Genomic DNA, 20580 nt, shown 5'->3' with positions numbered 1-20580 from the left:
TGCTAAACAAACAGCATGAAACATCCTAATCTTCAGGAGCATATTTTCTTTAGTTCTTACCTTTAATAGCTAAAGCACAAAATATAGTGGGAGCTCCAGAATCCTCTGTAGACCTTATCTTCATTTCTGGTCACCCAGATTGATTAGTTAGCATGTATCTCTGTGTACCTTCTAGATGAAGATGTGTTAAGTAGAAACTTTGGGGAGAGTGGGTATTGCAGAATTAACTGTACCTTGGTAGCTCCTTCCAGCTGAGGAACTCCAAATCCTTCCCATTTAAGGAAAGTAGTGCCCACAGATTTTAAGATGTTGAAGAATGTTTGAGCCTGCACTTCGGTTCTAAAACTCTGCTTCCATTTCCCTCATCACTTGTACTAACCAAATAAGTTGCAAGTGTTCATTTAATAGTTTACATGCAGCCTGTGTAAGGATGAACATAGTAACCAAGGAGGAAGAAGGCATGGACTTTAGAGACATTCAGCGGTTTTCATCATAAAAAGTCAATTTGTAAATTCTCTTCCAAGTCTTGAGTGATGATGTGGCCTCCCAAAGCATATAGATTTTCTTAAGAGTTAAAAAAACAACTTTTAAAAGGAAACAATGAGCTCTACAGCCTGCCATATCCTGTGTTCAGAATAATTTTCATTTCTATTTATCTGTGAAGGTTGAAGGAATGTCTACAAATATTTGCTTGGTTTCTATGGTGAAGGCAGAGAGAGATCAAGTGTGTGATTGTTCAGTGTCAAAATCAAAACTACACTATACTGTACTTCTAAAAAGAGAGTTTGTTACTTGAAACATAATAGACATTTAGCAAGTGGTAACTATTTTAAGTTTCACAAGTTCAGGATGAAATTTAAACAATATGGCCTGAAGGAAAACATGGGCCCTTCAAGCATTTTAAAGCTTCACTTTTCGAAAATAAAATGGTCCTCACACTTTATTAAAAAGTCATCTGTTGATTAAAGATAATGTTGGTGGACTCTCAGGATGCCTTGTGTGGGTATGGGGGCATGACCATTGGTCTGTAAATTTCTACTATACTAGAAACCCCTGCATCCTGCCCTAGGTTATCCCTCCTAAATCTGTAACCCTCCATTCTGCTGTCTTCTGGCTATGCGTACAGTTTTGGAGCAGACGCAATGCTTTGCCAGGTGCTGGGGATGAAAAGTCTGCTTAGAAACAGTCTCTACTCTCAAAGGGCTGATTTTAGGTCTAGTAGGCAGTAAGTACACAGTGAATGGGATACAGTGTGATAAGCGCTATGTTTCCATGTAATTGGGAGGACTAGGCCGGGCAAAATTCACAAGAATTAAGAATGGGGTGATGAGAGGACATTCCAGAGAAAGGTCTCAGTGTGTGAGAAGGCCACGAGGCATGACACAGCATGCATGTTTGTACAACCATAAAGCCTCTGAGCGGGTTGAGGAAGCTTTCCCGTGAAGGAGGAACAGGCAATAAAGCCAGAGAGAGGGTGGGAGCCAGACCATGAGGGTGCCGTGGGTCAGCTGCACTTGAACTTGACCCTGAAAGCTCTCAAGGATGGTTAAAGGATTTTAAGCAGGTATGGAGTGAGCACAGCTGCAGATATAGTAGAGAGGACAGAGTAGAAGGAGGCAGACTAGTAGGAAGAGACCCCAGAGGAAGCTGTTGGGCCTGCAGGAGAGGACAGGCTCATGGTGGAACTGTCAGGATCTGGTGATTTCCCTGATAGCGGGGGTGAGTGGGAACCTGGGTAGGTGGTGATTTTGCTGTCAGAGAGAGGGTATCTAAGAGGAGAAGCATGTTTCAGAGGAAAGACAAAGCGTGCATTTTGGAATTGAAGGACCTATGGGAGTACTGAGTGGTGATATCCAGGAGACGGTTGGATATGTGTGTCAGATACTCTACAGAGTATGGACTTGAGGGTTATCCACAAACGATGCTCCCCAGGAATTGTGCATCACGTAAGAAAAGCAGCGGCCTGAGGATATAGCCTTAGAGAAACAATTATTTAAGGGACTGATTGGGGAAGAGACCGCCAAGGAGTTACTGGAAAGTCACTAGGACAGGACCCCGGCATTCTGCACTTATATCACTACACAGACCCAACACACCCACCCCAGGTTCTGCTTCAGCCAGCTGATTTGACTTGCTGCTTTTCTAGTTTGTGACCACCCATCCAGGACTAACAGGGTACCTCTCATAGAGTGGGCACTCACATGATGAACTGAAGTTCATTTGGACCTTTAAAGGCTTGATGTCTAGAGTAACACCTTTTTTAGGTAGATCTGCTTAGACATTAACAAAATGAGAGAGAGGTGTAAGGCTCAGAAAGAGATGGTAAGTGCCACTGATACCATGAAAGGTCAGAGCCTGGATCCTTGAACTCCACCTTCATTCATCCTTCAGTGGGTCATTATCATACCCCCTTGGACACAGGATGCAGGCCTCTGTCTGCTGAGTACCTCTTCCCCAGAGATTCCCTTCATCTCTATCTCAGCTTATTTTCCCTCTGCCATTGCTCTTTGAGTCTTCTTATGCATCCTCTGATCAAATCAGGTTCAGCCTCACCTTCCTCCACAGATCCAGTTCCTTTTTCAAAAATTCATGATTACTGAAAGGTCCTCAATTATTACTAGACATTGTAGTCCCCATATTCTCCAGACTAGAGGACTGCCTCTGTCCACCATCAGCACTGCCCCCAGGAGTTAGTTCCCCGTGGTTCATTCATGTATCCAATCATCAGATAATTGGTGAGCACCCTCCATGCATGACACTATATATATACTGTGGCTGGTGAATTGAATGACTGTAATGGAAAACAGAAAGGGTCAAGAGCTATAGAAGTACAGCAGAAGTTCAGGGGCGAGCGATCACTTCTAGCTGAGAGATCAGGAAAGGCTTCCTGGAGGAAGTGATATGTGAGAATTCAGAACAGCAGACACTCAAATAAAGAATGTCCCACAGAGAGAACCACAGAAGCAGTGGCCAGGTAGCTGGAAATCAGCACATCTAAGTGGGAGCCAGTGGCCCCAGGACAGTCTGCACAGCTGAGGTTCTGGAAAGACAGACAGCCTTCCTGCTGGTAGTAGATGCATAGCAGAGGCCATGATCGTAATTGGCTCAGTGCTGAGAATCTCATTTTTGTGTAGACTTCGGCCATTTTTTGTCATGTATCAAAACATCTTTTTCTGGCCTTTAGGTCAGAAAATGCATCCAGTTGAGGTGACTCCATTATTATTTGTTGCCAAGTACTTTGTGTGTTAACTTTTATTGGTATTTAACTCTTTTAATAGTTCCCATTTAACTGGCTTATAATGACAAGACTGTGCTGGGAAGAATTAAAATTCTGATTGTTTGTGATATCGTAATTTAAATGTCTGATTTTAAAGAATTGAATTTTGAGACCCTTTAGGAAAAGTCAGTGAAATTACCACAAATTTTTTTTTTCTTAATTTATTTTTGGCTGCATTGGGTCTTCGTTGCTGCACATGGGCTTTCTCTAGTTGCAGCTAGCAGGGGCTACTCTTTGTTGCATTGTGTGGGCTTCTCATTGTGGTGGCTTCTCTTGCTGTGGAGCACGGGCTCTAGGCGCGTGGGCTTCAGTAGTTGCGGGCTCAGTAGTTGTGGCTCGCGGGCTTAGTTGCTCCGCGGCATGTGGGATATTCCCGGACCGGGGCTCGAACCTGTGTCCCCTGCATTGGCAGGCAGATTCTTAACCACTGCGCCACCAGGGAAGCCCATTACCACCACCAGTTTTGATTTTCACTTTGCAAAACATAGAAGTCTTCTGGAGGGAAGGAACATACTAGAGAGTTTTATACTGGTGTGAAGCAAATAAACAGCGTAGAGAACAGCTTAGAAAGCCTTCACTTTGACAATATAAAAATCCTGAGTTATTCCATATTTCTCAGAAATCATTACAGAAGTTTACATTTGAGACTTGTTGAAGTCAGCCCCAGAAGAAGAATCACCACACTGGTCCCCCCCATAAGTAGTCACTAAACCAAAGGTCAGGCAAGGATGTCTTGGTTCTGTACAGTATATGCATTTTTAAAATCTTCACTACCATTGCCACATCATTTAGGGCCTCTTAGAATGCTAACAGAAATCACCTTATAGATTATCCAGTCTAAATGTCCTCTTTGACAGATGTGAAAGCTGAGAAAAAGTCGCCACCCACATTCGTTTCTTCATCTGCAAACTGGATGTGTTAGTCAGGGTCCCAACAGGAAATAGACGGCACACTCAAAATAAGACACTTCAGGGAAGGTTTGTTTACAGAGACACGATTTACAAAGAAGTGGATTCAGGGGAAGCCCAGCGAATGGTACTAACTTGAGTCTTAGTTGCATCAGACTGTTACCATTCCCAGGCTTGAAGCGAAGATAGGGTGCAGCTACTGGAGTTGGGTAGAGTGGGCTGCCCGGGATGGACATTGACTTTGTGATGGCAGCACTGCCAGCTCTGGACAACCTTGCTGGGAGGAAATCAAGGTGTTAAAGACTCAGCCTCACTCTTCTTCTCTCCAGACTCCTGCCTAGGCTTCCCATTGGCCAAACCCAGTAGGAAGCTGGGGGCAAATGGTAGATACAGATCCACCTGTGAGCACTGGGCCCATCCAGAGAGGCAAAAGGAAGATAGCCAGCACAATGTGCATACCATGCTTTTCTGCTCTTTAAGCATGTAGCCATAGAATAAGGATGACTCAGATAACATCTACTAAGGTTTTCAGGATCTTGGTGAAAGGGTACATGAATAAAAGGCTGTAAAATCTAATATTAAGTAAGAATGCTTTACTCTGACATGTATTTTGAGTCAGAGTTGGCCTTGGCTCTACTTTATCTTATACTGTTATTGAACTGTTTCAAAAAAAATGTGAATAGAGATCAAAGCAGTTTAAACAGATATGTCCACTTGTGTAAATATCCTTGAACTCCCCCATCTTCCGCTCCCCCTCCTGTTGCCAAATCCATTCAGCACCTCTAGAGGCTGTTAATACATGTAATGATTGTAATAAACATAGTATTTGCTTTGGTTCCAGCTGGCTCCAACCACCAAACTCTGTCCATAGCTCCTATTGTTAACTTTGCTTAGTAGACAACTGCATTGTTACCATTAGAAGCCACCTTTGTCATAGATTTCTAAGTGTTGATCTTTATACATTGTATTCATTGTTTCCTTCAACATCTTTTGACAGTTACATTTTGTGTTTAAGGATATGTAGAATTATTAAACTTAGAGAACATGTAAGTAGAAGTTAATTGATTACATTGTTGAAAATGTTCCATATTACTTCATGCACTAAAACCTTGAAACATTTTTATCAGTTTTGCCTATTCTTATAAAACCTCCAATTAAAAACTAATAAATCTTCTTACCTGTGACTTAACTGGTTTTAAGTTAGGCAGTCTTCCATCAGAAGTTTTTAGAGGTACAGAACTATAATAGTTCCTAAGGAAACAATTTATATTTTACTGTGCGGGAAATTTGTTCTCAAAAACTTGGAAATTGCAGAAATTGTCATTATTTGAGATATTTTAAATTACAGTGACTTAAAGTAAGGATTGAGGGACTCTGGGTTAGAGAATGGACCAGCCACATAAATTAGCAAGTTAAAACTGGGGAAGCTCTTGATACATGAGATAATATTATATACAGAGGGAACAACTATTAGATTTATGTATACTGCAAAAGGCAGTAATTTGTTATTTTAAATGTAGGCTGTAGGCAGTGTTGAGGTTATTTTCTTGGAGAATTAACTAGAAATGTACAATTCATACTTACTTTGGAATTGAAGCACATTGAATTCTACAAGGGTTAAACCAAAAAGATTTCTCTTTAGACAAACGCTGATAGTTCAAATAGAGTATAAACATAAACCTAATAAATGAATCTAATTCCTCTCACCTTGTTACAATGATTTACACATAAACCAAGCAAAACTCTTAGGGATACCAAAGAGATTTTTAAATCTTAACTTTCATTGAAGTTATCAAATGGGAATTTGATGAATACATGTCACACCATACAGAGCACTGTTGTGGTTCAGAAGTAAGTTTTGAAGTTATAGAAACCTTTTTCTTAAACGTTTTTTTAAGGAAATCATTTAACCCCAAAGGATAGTTGCATTTTTGAGATTTGTAATCTCTTTTAAAAGTTCACGTTAAAATATTTCAAAGTAAATTTAAATTCTTTTTCTGTTGGTTCTTTAATTACAACCTGTATGTTTGCCTGTTGATTTGTGGATGTTTGGAATACTGAATGAAAGGTGCCAGGTTGGATGTTGAGGAAGGAGCACAAGGTTGAAATCAGTCCCAGGGAGAATCCCAGCTCTTCCAACGTGTCAGCTCCATGACCCTGGCTAAATTACCCAACCTCTCTGAAATTGTTTTCTCAGCTATAAAATGTGCTTACCGACAGCAGCTGACTGATCTTGTGCCTCTGAAATTGTCGTCCAGCCCCTCCTTTCCTTTCCACTTGCCACCTCCCACACTGCCATGTTTCCACGACAACTGTCCACTTAAAGCTTGATGTCTATGTATAGAATCCTGGCAGACATTTTTGTATGCATAAATGATTATTATATTTACACCGACACGTAATCTGTTAATAAAAATTGGAAAATATTTTGTACTGCTCCAAAACTTCTCTATTCACTTAACAGTGAATCATGGACATCTTTTTATGTGAGCAGCAATGAGCAGGATGAGAACTAGCTCATCTTTTTTGATGGCTGAATAATATTCCCCTATTGGGAATTACTGTGGAGTAAACATTCTTGTGAATACCTCTTTGTATACTAGTCTGAATATTTCTATAGGATAAATTCCCATGAATGGAACTCTGCTTCAGAGACATGGGGACTGTTAATTTCATAGATACCACCAGACTGTCCTCTAAAAAGATTGTGCCAATTTGCAATTTAAAACATACAGGGTTCCCATGAATTTATGGTTACCAGGGGGAAGGTGGGGGGAAGGGATAGATTGGGAGCTTGGGATTGACGTGTACACACTGCTGTATTTAAAATAGGTAACCAGGGGCTTCCCTGGTGGCGCAGTGGTTAAGAATCTGCCTGCCAATGCAGGGGACACGGGTTCGAGCTGCAACTAGAGAAAACCTGCATGCAGCAACGAAGACCCAACGCAGATGAAAAATAAATAAATTAAATAAATTTTTTAAAAGTTAAAAAAAATAAAATAGATAACCAACAGAGACCTACTGTATAGCACAGGGAACACCGCTAAATATTCTGTAATAACCTAAATGGGAAAAGAATTTGAAAAAGAGTAGATACATGTATATGTATAACTGAATCACTTTGCTGTACACTTGAAACTAACACGGCATTGTGAATGAACTATACTCCAATGTAAAATAAAAATTATAAATAAATAAAATAAAACTTACAGGTTCCCATACCATGACTGAATAGTGTCATTCTGTCCTTTCTGCCCATCAGGCAAAAATGATACCCTCTTATTGTGATGGCTTTCTTCCTTTCTTCCTTCCTTCCTTTCTTTCCTTCTCTCCTTCCTTTCTTTTCTTCCTTTCTTTTTATGAGATTGAGTATCTTTGATAGTTTTTTCTTCTTTTGAATTGTCTTTTCATATTTTTTTATCCATTTTTCTGTTGTATTGTTTTATTGATGTAATTTGTTTTAGATGTTTTCTCCCAGGTTGTCATTTATCCTTTCCTTTACTGTATTTACAGTGTTTGGTGAAGAAAATTTCTGGGTTTTTTGTTTTTGTTTTTTTAAATATATTTATTTACTTATTTATTTTTGGCTGTGTTGGGTCTTCGTTGCTGCCCGCAGGCTTTCTCTAGTTGCAGCGAGCGGGGGTGCGTGGGCTTCTTATTGTGGTGGCTTCTCTTGTTGCGGAGCTCGGGCTCTAGGCATGCAGACTTCACTAGTTGTGACTCGCGGGCTCTAGAGCGCAGGCTTAGTAGTTGTGGTGCACCAGCTTGGTTGCTCCGCAACATGTGCGATCTTCCCAGACCAGGGCTCGAACCCGTGTCCCCTGCATTGGCAGGTGGATTCTTAACCACTGTGCCACCAGGGAAGTCCAGGATTTCAGTTTTAAATAGCTGGATCTATAAATCTTTTCATCTCAAGCTTCTAGATTTCCCGTGATGCTGAAAAAGGCCTCCACATCCCAAGGTCCTCTTATGTTTTCTTCGAATACATTTTTCTAGCTCTCCTTACATTTAGATCTTGCATCTATACAGTTTCTTCTTATACATGGTGTAAACTAGAGATCAAACTTATTTTCTTCCAAATGGGTGGCCAGTTGTCTTGCTTTCACATATTCTAGTGCATTTTCTCTCTAAGGTGAAAGAGAGACCACCTATAAGAATATCTTATAAATATCTTGTAAATATCACCTTGTAAACCAGTATCTCATTATCTTGCTGGACTTTATTCTTTTTTTGTGTGTGTGGTATGCAGGCCTCTCACTGCTGCGGCCTCTCCCGTTGCGGAGCACAGTCTCCAGACGCGCAGGCCCAGCGGCCATGGCTCACGGGCCCAGCCGCTCCGTGGCATGTGGGATCCTCCCGAACCGGGGCACGAACCCATGTCCCCTGCATCAGCAGGCGGACTCACAACCACTGCGCCACCAGGGAAGCCCCCTATTCTTTTTTTTTTTTTAATCTGTTAGCACCTACTATTTTATTTGCTGTATCTTAGATTATATTTTGGTGACAGAGGACAAATCCCCTTCATCCTTATTTCTCAAACTATTTTTGGCTCTTCTTAAGTGTTACTCTGCCAGAGGCACCTGATTGTCAAAGTTAACTTACTCCCCCAAATCACTGGATTGTCTTAAATTTTTGTGTTAATACAGGAATAATGATTATCTTTATGATATGGCTTTTTCCCATCTTAGTCATGGTCTGTCTCACCATTTATTTAGATTTTATTTTATGTTCTTCAATAATAGTATATCATTTTATTTATATAGATCTTGCTGTTTTTTAATTCCTCAGTGTTTCACATTTTTTTTGTTACTATATGAATGGGATCCTTTTTTCCATTATGTTTTGTAACTGATTTACTAGCATTTGTGTATTTACTTTGTATCTTATGTCTACCATCATCTAAATTTTTATTATCTGAATAATATTTTTTGTAATAAATTTTATTTTCTAAAACATAAGGCCAATGTGTATAAGGCAGAAACCCTTAGAAGTACAAGGAGATTCTGGGGGAAGGAAAACACAAACTCAATTCTCTTTCAAAGTTTGACAAATAAAGTGTAGAAAAATATAAGTAAGGATCTGTATGAGACAAACTCTGTTTAATAAAGAACTTTACTCTTAAAAGAGAGTATTCTCCTTACACCCTACAGAACAAAAGCCAGTTATGTGCATAGTCATAAAGAAAAGAAATTCTAGGGACTTCCCTGTTGGTCCAGTGGTAAAGAATCCACCTTGCAACGCAGGGGACGCTGGGTTCGATCCCTGGTCAGGGAACTAAGATCCCACATGCTGCTGGGCAACTAAGCCCGAGCGCCACAACTACTGAGCTTGCACGCCTCAGCTAGAAAAGCCTGCGTGCTGCAAACTACAGAGCCCACTCGCCCTGGAGCCTGCACGCCACGACTAGAGAGAAGCCCATGCACCACAACGAAGAGCCCGCATGCCTCAATGAAGGTTTTTCTAGAGAAAACCACATGTCATGACTAGAGAGAAGCCCGTGTACCACAACGAAGAGCCCGCATGCCTCAATGAAGATCCCTCATGCCGCAACTAAGACTCAATGCAGCCAAAAATAAAATAAATAATAAATAAATCTTCTTTAAAAAAAAAAAAAATTCTACAGGTTACATTCTCTGGCTATGATGAAATAAGACTAGAAATACAGCAGCTAACAGTTAAGTGTAAATAATCTGATCATATGGAAATTTTAAAACTCTTTTCTAAATAATTCTTCAAATTAGTTTATTCTTGGATTAAAGAGAAAATTAAAGGTAAATTACATATTATTTAAAGCTGAACAAAAATGAGGACAGTTTATTTAATAATATATAACTAAATGTTCTATCACTAACCAAAACTAAAATAATAAATTACCCAAGTTTCAACTCAGAAATAAATTTTAAAAAACAAAGAAACTAAAAAAAAAAACAAAGAAACTAAGAGGGGGGATTTAAAAAGATAAAAGTAGACGTCAACAAATTATTAAATAAAACAATCCTCCCAAAATAGAAATAAATCTTGAAGTCAGTTTCTTTTAAATAAATAATATAGCTAAACTCCTGACAAACCTGATTGATATAAAGAGAAATATTTTTTCTTTCTCAGAAAACCAAGAAAATAGATGAGATTAAAATAATTACAAGAAATACTGTGTACAAATTTAAGCCAATACATTTTAAAATCTAGATTAAAGAGTTTCATTGGGAAATTCCTTATTATTACCAGAATTGACTCAAAAAGTAGTTGAAACCTGAACAGACTAACTACCAATAAGAAATTCACGAGATTGTTAAAGACATAATGCTAGAAAAGATCCAGATCCAGATGGTTTTATGAGTCCTTTCAAAGGACTGATTATTATGTCATTTATAATATTCCAGAATATAGAAAAGGATGGAAAGTCTGCATATCCTTAATACAAACCTGAAAAATTACACACAAAAAAACTATAGATCAGTCTCATTCATCAGTATAAGTTTATGTCCTAAAATAAACATTGACAAATAGAATCCAAAGATCTAGTAAAAGAATAATAAACCATGATTAGGAATGATTTATTCCAAGAAGGGAAGGGTGGTACAATATTGGGAAATCTATTAATGTAATTAATATATCATTAATAGAATAAAAGAGTGATCAAATGGTCATTATTAATAGACATTTTAAAAAGCATTTGAGGGGCTTCCCTGGTGGCGCAGTGGTTGAGAGTCCGCCTGCCAATGCAGGGGAGGTGGGTTCGTGCCCCGGTCCGAGAGGATCCCGTATGCCGCGGAGCAGCTGGGCCCGTGGGCCATGGCCGCTGGGCCTGCGCGTCCGGAGCCTGTGCTCCGCAGCGGGAGAGGCCACAACAGTGAGAGGCCCGCGTACCGCAAAAAAAAAAAAAAAAAAAAATTTGATAAAAGTCTGTTACCCATTTTGAGTGGTCACTAAATTTTAAAAGGAATAGAAGGAAACTTCTTTAATATATCAATATTTTTCTTATTATTTTTGTTGTCTAATCATTTATTTGATTATCATAAGTATCACTGATTAAAGTACTGAAAATGAAGATAGTGCTACCTAAAGTGTTTTAGAAAGGGTAATCAATCAGAAATCACAGACTCTTTAGAACAGCTTAAAATAATGCTGTATTTGGATTAAACTTTTCATCTCATATGATGTTAGACTTTATTTCGAACTGAAGTGAGAAGATAAGTATGTGATCTCACAATATCTGTGTATGTCTGTAAACCACTGAAGTGGAACTTTATGGACAGTTTGCCCCTGCACTTTGGTATACAGTGTATTAGAGAAATAGGGAAATGTTCCACCAGCTAGAAATATTGGTAAAGCAGAAATAAATTATTTAACTAAAAACTAGCGCCCAGAATTGGATACTCTTCTTAACAAAAGTAGTGAGTATCTTCTTTTTGGGGGTTGACTGGTAATTGAATTTTGCCCACTTATCTTCTAGGAATGATTGCCTTAAAATCATCAATTTGGTATTTGCTAAAACACAGTTGTTACGTGCGCAGTATTATGATGGGCATTTACAGGCATAATGATGGATGAAATTGGGTCCATGCCCTCTGGAAGGACCCATATTATGAACTATTTTACAAAGTATGATTTTTAGGTGGCAGTTGGTTCAGGGAGGTGATGATGTCAAAACTGAGCTTTGTAGGGTAAGCAGAATTTCAGCCTGTGAAGGAGAAAGTAGAGCTTCCCAAACTAGAACAGTGTCAACAAAAGCATGGAGGCAGGAACTGGAGGATAAGTTTGTATAATTGAGTGGTTCTCAAACCTAGCCAAGGGTTAGGGTTACCTAAAGAAGTTTAAACAAAAAAAAAAAAGAAGAAGAAGAAGAAAAGAAGAAGAAGAATTTCAGTGGACCCACCCATGGAGATCTAATTCAGTTAGGGGCAAGATAAGGGCCCAGACACATGTGTTTTTCTAAAAGCCCCATGGATGATTCTGATGTATAGTCAGGGTTGAGAGCCAGTAGTGTGGTCTCGTGCGGGAAGGATATGGAGGTACTTTATGATCACTCACAATCCTGTGAGTTGACTGGACTCAACTGGGCAGTTCTTCTGCTCCATGTGACATTGGCAGGGGCACAGTCACCTGGGGGACCAGTCAGGATGGAATGTCCAAAATGGCTAACTCACATGGCCTTTCAGCTGAGAGCTCAGCTGGGGCTGTCAATTGGAACATCTTTGTGGGCTTCTCATTGCATAGCAGCTGGGTTCCAAGAGGAAGCATCTCAAGAGCAAGCATTCAAAAAGGCCCAGGCAACCAGACTTCCTATGACCTATAGCTTTGGTAGTCTCAGATGTTACTTCCACCATATTCTGTTGGTCAAGCAAGTCACTAAGGCCAACTCAGATTCAATGGAAAGTGGACTAAACTCTAATCCTTGATGAGAGGAGTGTGCATATAAGGAAAGAAGGAAATTGATGGCAACCATTTTTTTTGAGAATTGCTACTGCAGTCTTTAGGCACTAAGTACTATAGCATCAAAGTACATAAACAGAATTTCAGGAAATTTAGACATCAGTGAAAGTACAATTAAGTAAGACAATAAGTAATGATAAAAGGAATCTGAATAATATAAAATGCTTATGTAATAGATTTATGTATTGAATTCCTTTATATACCTTCATTTCAGACATCCATAGAATTTCTGTTCCCCACAAAAAAGAGGCATTTGAACCCCTATATACTCTTATAAATGTGGAGCCTTAATGATATGGTTGTGTTTGTTTTATCTATTATTATACAGTGCTCAGTATTAAATGGGGTTCTTCCCATATTGGAATCTCTTCCTCTGGATGACTTTTTACACATGGTATAAACAATTGGGTTATACATTCTCTCTCAAGTTCTTCTTCATGTTTTGTTTTCTGGAAAGAGTGGCATTGAAGGGGGCTTTATTTTGATTCCCCACAGTCTCACGATAAGAGTAGTTTTGACTTGTTCGGGTGCTTTGTAGACTTCAAGGTCACCATCCAGCAGCCACTGGAATAATCTTCCAATTTCTCCAAATTGCTGACGTGGGAATTGAGCTGCAATCGTTGCCATCATCTGTTTTCCATGTATTGTTTTTTAAAGCCCCTTAAGAAAGAAAGAATTGTTTTAAGGTAAGGGTTTGTTTAAGTCTTTGCTTTTGCTTTCTGAAACTCAGTTATTTTATCATACTAATAAGACACCCAGAGTCCGAGGTGAGAACCCAGGTGGTGGAGGTGATGTAATTTCCTGGCCTGTCCGTGATGAGTCCTGGTTACTTATTGCTTCTGTCTGTGTCCCCCATGTGATTTGAGGAGTTCTTTCCGAGCTGAGTCTTGGCATTAAACCACCCAGGGTGAGGAGTCAAGCAAACAACCGTCCCCCTCAGTAACTCTCCACTCCGTTTGCCGTTGCAGGTCGTCACGCTGTGGTACAGAGCTCCAGAAGTCTTGCTTCAGTCCAGCTACGCCACCCCTGTGGACCTCTGGAGTGTTGGTTGCATATTTGCAGAAATGTTTCGTAGAAAGTAAGAAATACCTTTTGTTTCACTCTGTCTCCCTTGGAAAGAAACGTTTCGGGTCTTGGATAATTTAAGTGGCAGCCTAGCATCCCTGTTTCAAGTAGGAACATGGTATCCAGCTCCACCTGCCTGCGGCTCCCACTTCCAAGCATGTCCTGAAACTGCCTTCTCAGTCCTTACAATGTAGTTGGGTGTGGTTGTAGCTTCCGGCTCTTGGAAACTCTGTTTGGAAGGGAACACTCCAGTGTTCATACAATTTATTTTGTTTTTGTTGGCGATGAGAGGATGTGGCAAACATGAAGCGCGTTATGGGTTTTTTGTGTGAGGAAACATCCTCAAGGTGGACTTTTCCACAAGAAGAGGACCAGGGCTGTTAAGTATATGGAAATTTTGATGGTGGGTTGAAAAAACAAAATGTTTAGACTGAAAAGGCACAGGCAAGAAAGATGTCTGCGCCATTTCAGAATACTTTAAATGCTGTCATGAAGAGGAGAGGTTAGACATATTCAGGCACTATAGAGAGCAAAACCAAAGATATTAAAATTACAGAAATAAAGATTTTTGCTCAAAGGCAAAAAAAAAATCTAATGATTAGAGTTATCTGAAGAGAAGATCAGGGTTCATGAAAATAGTGCTTTCTCAATGGGTGTCCAAGAAGAGACTGGACCACTACACACTGTAGATGTTTTCAGTGGCATTCCTAGAATGGGTGGGTGGGTGGGCTAGATGACCTCCAGGGCCCCTCTGAGTCTGAAAGTCTGTGGTTCATTTGTTTGATTTTCAGGTCATAAGAAATAGCCAAACAATATAATAAAGATCTGCCAGGAAAATAATCCAGACCTGGGTACTAAATTCAGCCTGGTCAAAATTAAACAGAGAGCCTAATCATAATCTAATCTCTCTTTGTCTTCTATTTTTATTTCCATGGGAAAATGTGAGTTGGGAAGTTGAATATTTTCCCACTGGACATGTTATATTCAAAACGTAGTTACGTGCTAGCTCACAAGAAAAAGAGGTGGTCAGCCATTTCTTGCTTGTCTGTCTCTTTGTTTGTTTGTTTTAACCAAATGAAGTTCTGTGCATGTAACAAATTTGGGGAACTATTCTAGACCTCAGCAGATTCATCTGTAGCTCACAGAGGGGGATCATGGCAAGGTGATCAAAGTGCACAGATGTTTAATGCAGGCCTATTGTGTGCCAATTACAGGACCAAACCTCTTTTCCTTGTGTTACCTTTTTATTCCTCACGATAAGAGATAACTGAGATGCAGTGGTAAATTTATTTGTCTAACATCAAACAGCTAAAAAGTATGAGGGGTATTACTCCAGAGGAAGTCTTGTGACTCTGGTGGTGTTTTTCTACCAAGGAGGGAAGAAAAAAAAAATATATTGAATTCAGCTGCAATGTTTGCCAAATAGGCTAAATAAGTGGTTTTGGAAGTGTGGTTCTTGGACCAGCAGTATCCAAAAAGGTGACCTTTTTTGGAAGTGCAAATTCTTGGGCCTCACCCCAGACCAACTAGATCAGAAGCGCTTGGGCTGGGGCCCAGCAACCTTTGTTTTCACAAGCCCTCCAGGTGATCCTAATTCATCCTCCAGGGTAAGAACCACTGAGTTTGGATGAGAGAATCAGCAGGAATGGTCAGTCGTTAAATGTGCAACTCCCAGACCTCTCTCTTGAAATTCTGATTCATTATTGGACTGAGGCCTGACGTTCTTGTTTGTTTTGGTTTTTTTAACATTTTAAAAAATATTTTATTTATTTATTTATTTGGCTGCATTGAGTCTTCGTTGCTGCACACGGGTTCTCCCTAGTTGCGGCGAGCAGGGGCTACTCTTCGTTGTGGTGCGCAGGCTTCTCACTTCGGTGGCCTCTCTTGTTGTGGAGCACGGCTCCAGGCACACAGACTTCAGTAGTTGTGGTATGCGGGCTCAGTAGTTGTGGCTCGAGGGCTCTAGAGCACAGGCTCAGTAGTTGTGGCGCACGGGCTTAATTGCTCCGCGGCATGTGGGATCTTCCTGGACCAGGGCTCGAACCCGTGTCCCCTGCATTGGCAGGCGGATTCTTTAACCACTGCGCCACCAGGTAAGTCCTGGCATTCTTGTTTTTAAACGTGTATCATGTAATTCTTTTCATCAGGCAAGTGTGGAAAATTTGGGGTTAAAGGCTTATTGTCAGAACCAGGAATAATTTACTGTCAATATTGCAGTGTGGGAGTTGGGACAGTCATTTCAGTTCATCCCATGAATAAATTGGTGCAGCTGAGAGTTGATTAGAGAAGTATTTATTGGAATTACTTTGACGCGTCTAGGATTGTCCTCAAATGTAAAGATTGGGTCCTTCTTTTGTTATGGGGGAAGAATGATCAGTTATTTTTCAATAGTACAAAACTTGAATACCAGCCATCATTGACGATAAAAACAATCTTCTTCTGGAAGATGTTAAAAGAAAGATGAAATTTAAGATATGTAGTGTTAAAGTGTTCTCTAGTAAGGGATGTACTTTATTTTTAAGTATAGGTAGTCAGCACTTATGGAACAATTGCAGCCCAAATTTTCATTTTATAGCATTAAAACATTCTCCCACGGAAGTGGTAGTATAGTTGGTAATCTGGTCCCAGTCTAGCTTGCAGAGAATCCTGTATAACCTGGAACATATACAGAATATTATTTATCAAAACCTATTTTCTATTGACAACATTTTTTTTCTAGGGTAAAGTCCATTCTATGTTCCAATCCAGGATGACAGGAATACCCATCTCTTCAGGCCAGCATTGGGTCTCAGAAGGGAGACTCAGTATTGGAGGTTCAGAGAGAGACTCCTTTGACAACAGCAGCAAGTCTGCTTCACTTTTCTGGGAAAGTGAGAGGTTGGGTAGAGACCCATTGGCTCTTCAAATGTGCACAAAAGAAAGTACCCCTCTCTTGGAGCCTTGCACGGAGATAGTAAATTGAGAAATAATTGCCGGGAGCGGGAAGCAATATCAGAATCCAGGCGCATGTGCCTTTAAGGCTGAAGGACAATGGATCCATCTGGGCCTGCCACCCTTCCTGGGGCGGGTGCTCTGTCTCTTAGGTAGTTCCTGCCAGTTGGGATGTGACCTTGAAAACAACCATGGGATCTGACCCTTGTTCCTGCTCAGTTCACGTTTGGTATTTCCTATGATAACACCCAGATATCTGAATGTGAAGCCTTCTCACTTATGCCAGCTGAGTTCAGGGGTCCAGCCACCGGCTTCACCTGCTTCCAGCTTAACTCCTGATTCAGTGCTGACCCACCTGTTGCAGTGTCCAGCTGAGAACTCACAAGCTGTGGATTCTGGAAGCAGACTCCCTCATTGCCTTAGGCTGACCCTAAATCAGGGAGTCCTGGTACGTGTCCACTCAGGGTTCCTCCTTGTTGCTATGGCAGTGTTCCCAAATTGTGTCATCTTTTTTAACACCTTCATGGTTTTTGCCATATTCATGATAACTATACTTAATTTCTTTACTATCTTAAATTAATTAACTTTTTATTTAGCCTCATCTTAAGCAAAAATATATAAAATCACAGAATTGATTAACCAGTTATTTGTCTAACATACACTAAAATTCATACATAACCCTTAAAATTAAACAATTTAGTCCATGTTCAGCCCCTGAAATCATCTCCCATATCACCCAGGTGTGTGTCACATGTTGGAAACAGATGTTTCATTCATTCTACAGATAACTTTACTGAGTGGCTACTATATGCAAGGTCCTTTTCTAGAGGGATAATTTACACCCTAGTGCAGAAGAGAGGCATTGCATTTGCAATTAGTCAATTAACCAGAGCTGGGGTAAATGCTGTGAAGTGTAGGTTTCTATGAATGGGTATAATGAGAAGCTTGTCTCCACAGAGGAAAGAGATTTCTCAGTGGAAGACTAGAAGTCAGGATTAACCTTCTCCAGAGGTCGTATCCTAGTTGTTTATATAAGAACATTGAGGAATAACCATTTATGCATCAGCAGGGCTCACCATCCTCCCTAATCTAGGGAGAAAAAAAGAAGCAAAGGGAGTTAACAGTTGTCTGTCATGTGACAGACCCAGGGCCGGGCACTTCACATCTATTATCTCACTAAACCCACATTGTGAGGACTGTTTTCCTGTTTCTAGATGATAAACCAAAGCCTTCCACAAGGAGTATAAATAACTTGTCCATAGGCATACAGCTCTTAAATGGCAGAGCCAAATTTGAACCTAAGTCTACCTGACTCTCTAACCTTTGATTTTCCCACTCTGCCATGTTTCTACCCTGGCTGTGGTTTTATTAGGTACCATATTTTTTTCTAGAATGTTTCATGCATTATTACAACGTAGCAGCAACAATATTTTAGGGAGGTCAAGAAGCAAACCACACATCTAATAGCTTTGATTTCTAGCCTTTCCTATAGTGGAAAGGCTGACCAATTTCTGTGATATTGTAAAGAACTGCATGCCTTTTATTCTAAAATGTGATACCTAGCAAATATGAACTCAGGAAAAAGAATCTTAGGGCAGATGGTTGACAAAGAGCCAGAGAGTTTAAATACCATCTGTCATTATTTTCTGGGTTTAATAATTGCCACACTGACCTTCAGTAGCGTTCTACGAAAGTAGATAAGAGTTGTTGGATCTTTTATCTTCCTCCTTTAACTCTTCATCAATGGGTGATCCATCTTTACTCCACATTGACTTTTTTATATATATATATAAATTTATTTATTTTATTTTTGGCTGTGTTGGGTCTTTGTTGCTGCGTGCGCAGGCTTCTCATTGCGATGGCTTCTCTTGTGGCAAAGCACGGGCTCTAGGCGCGTGGGCTTCAGTACTTGTGGCACGCAGGCTCAGTAGTTGTGGCACGCAGGCTCAGTAGTTGTGGCTCGCAGGCTCAGTAGTTGTGGCGCACAGGCTTAGTTGCTCCACGGAATGTGGGATTTTCCCAGACCAGGGCTCGAACCTGTGTCCCCTGCATTGGTAGGCGGATTCTTAACCACTGCGCCACCAGGAAAGCCCTTGAGTTATATTTTAATACTAAAAAACATTTCTATGAATTTGGTCAGTAGACAACTACCCAGCTTGAAGATTAGGATGAGATGGAGGGAGGGATGGACAGATGGATGATACCAACTGATTTTTAACTTCATGGCAAAATAGACTCACAAACGTTAACTCTCCAGGTATCTGTCCGTTGCCTTGTAGTCCTGGTCAGAACTATTGTCGATGTGGTTTGAAAGTTATGGGGTTTTCCAAGTGACGGCAAAGTCATAAAAAGAAAACGCACATTTAAAAAATAAAACATGCTACTAATTCTTTGAATATGGAGATTGTGGTAAACAGATAGTAATTCTTAGAAGTTTTGAGTTGCCAGCTCTACTGATCCCTAGCTAAGAAATGCCAAATACCACCAAGAAGAACATACAGTCACTGTTCGAAGGAAACAAACAAGGCTTCATAGTTATACTCCCCCTTGGATGGTGGCCTCTCTAGGCTTGCCGTCATTGGTTTCTATGAATTAAACCCCCAGTAGCTGACAAACTGACAGGGAAACTGTCCTTTGTGGCTCAGTGGTCTGTGAGCAAATATCTTTAAAATGTCACTGAGTGCCTTGCCAACTGTCCTACTGGTTACTGTGTTGGTGTTCCCCATATTTGAGCGCTTCCCTTAGTGACATCAGGGAAATGAGGCCCTTGACCAGATGCCCTGAACACCAAGACACCAGCAGGCAAGCCCTAGTCTGTGAGAGGAAACCCATCACCTTAGGTTAGATCAGAACACGCGTGTGGAAACGAGGGCACTCACCGGACCTTCAGGTTTCTTGTCTTTTCTTGGATGTTTTCTTGGACCTCTTTTTTTCTTTAGAGAACCAACCAAATGGGAAGAACTCCAAAGAAGCGTTTTCTTGAGTGAGGAAATACCCAAGGTGGTACCGAGGAAAAGATCTTTTTGAATAATGCATACAGGGTAGTTCTAAGTAAGAACAAATGAGTACTCCCTTTTAATGTAATCAGTGCTGATTTTTTCTTATTCTTGATGTGTATCTTACTTTATCATGAATTTGTTTTCATGGAGTATACTGAGAAGCCACCATCAGGCCAGGTCTTTCCCTGTCAAGGCAGCTCTGCAGGCTTCCAGCTTCGCAGCCCTTTGCCACTCCGATTTGGCACCCAGAGTCTGCCTGCCAACCTGTTTTCCTGTTTCCTGACTATTTGTGGACTTCCGATAAATTAATCTTTCTATTGTCACCCTTTTCCAAAAACTTGCCTTAAGGTTTTCCTCCTTAGAACCCTTGCGCTTCTTTTATTCTGGGTGCCCACGTGCCCTCCCTCATCTTCCAAAGCTAAACCTAGAAGCTGTCTCTTCAGGGAACAGACCTGCCCCCGCTCCGGCCCCACCACTCCCCCCGCCATATTTTGTGTGCACCTGTCCAGCAGTGCTTTTCTCAGCCACATTCCGTCTGCGCGCACACGTTGTCCACACAGCTGCAGTCATTATGGATGCAGAGCACGTTCTTTCTGAGGAACCAGATACCTGAGTCCGTTCCAGCCCTGCCTCTGCCAGCTCTGTGACTGAAGGCAAGCCCTTGACCTCTGGAGCTTAGTGTCTTTATCTGTAAAGTGGAGAGGCCGGGATAAGACACCACATCCATGGCATTCAGACTGCTTCATAGAGACCTCATATTCCTGCCTCTATATAGTCCAGGAGTGCCCAGCCCTTCTTGTTCTCACACTCAGCTTTGTTCAGAGCAACTTGATTTCATCTTTTTCATATACTGGGCTTCTGAGATTTAAAAGGATTTTAAAACATGGGAGTAGATAATGTCCAAGTTTCACTCCAACTCTAATATTCTGTGCTTTGGGGTAGAACTGTGGCTTGGTCATTTCTGGAA

The 20580-nt window shown here is 40.6% G+C and overlaps 1 protein-coding gene across 1 annotated transcript in view; it reads left to right on the top strand.

Annotated features, from left to right (window-relative positions):
• Positions 1-20580, top strand: part of CDK6 (cyclin dependent kinase 6) — a 220256-nt gene that overhangs the window by 143244 nt on the left and 56432 nt on the right. The window contains exon 4 of the mRNA XM_030857271.2: positions 13587-13696. Coding sequence (XP_030713131.1) covers positions 13587-13696 — 110 coding nt within the window. The remainder of the gene's footprint in view (positions 1-13586; positions 13697-20580) is intronic.

The sequence above is a fragment of the Globicephala melas genome, chromosome 9 (genome assembly GCF_963455315.2).
Source record: "Globicephala melas chromosome 9, mGloMel1.2, whole genome shotgun sequence".
Classification (NCBI taxonomy): Eukaryota; Metazoa; Chordata; class Mammalia; order Artiodactyla; family Delphinidae; genus Globicephala; species Globicephala melas.
The sequence above is the reverse complement of the archived record's forward strand: the minus strand, read 5'-3'. Positions and strand labels throughout refer to the sequence as shown.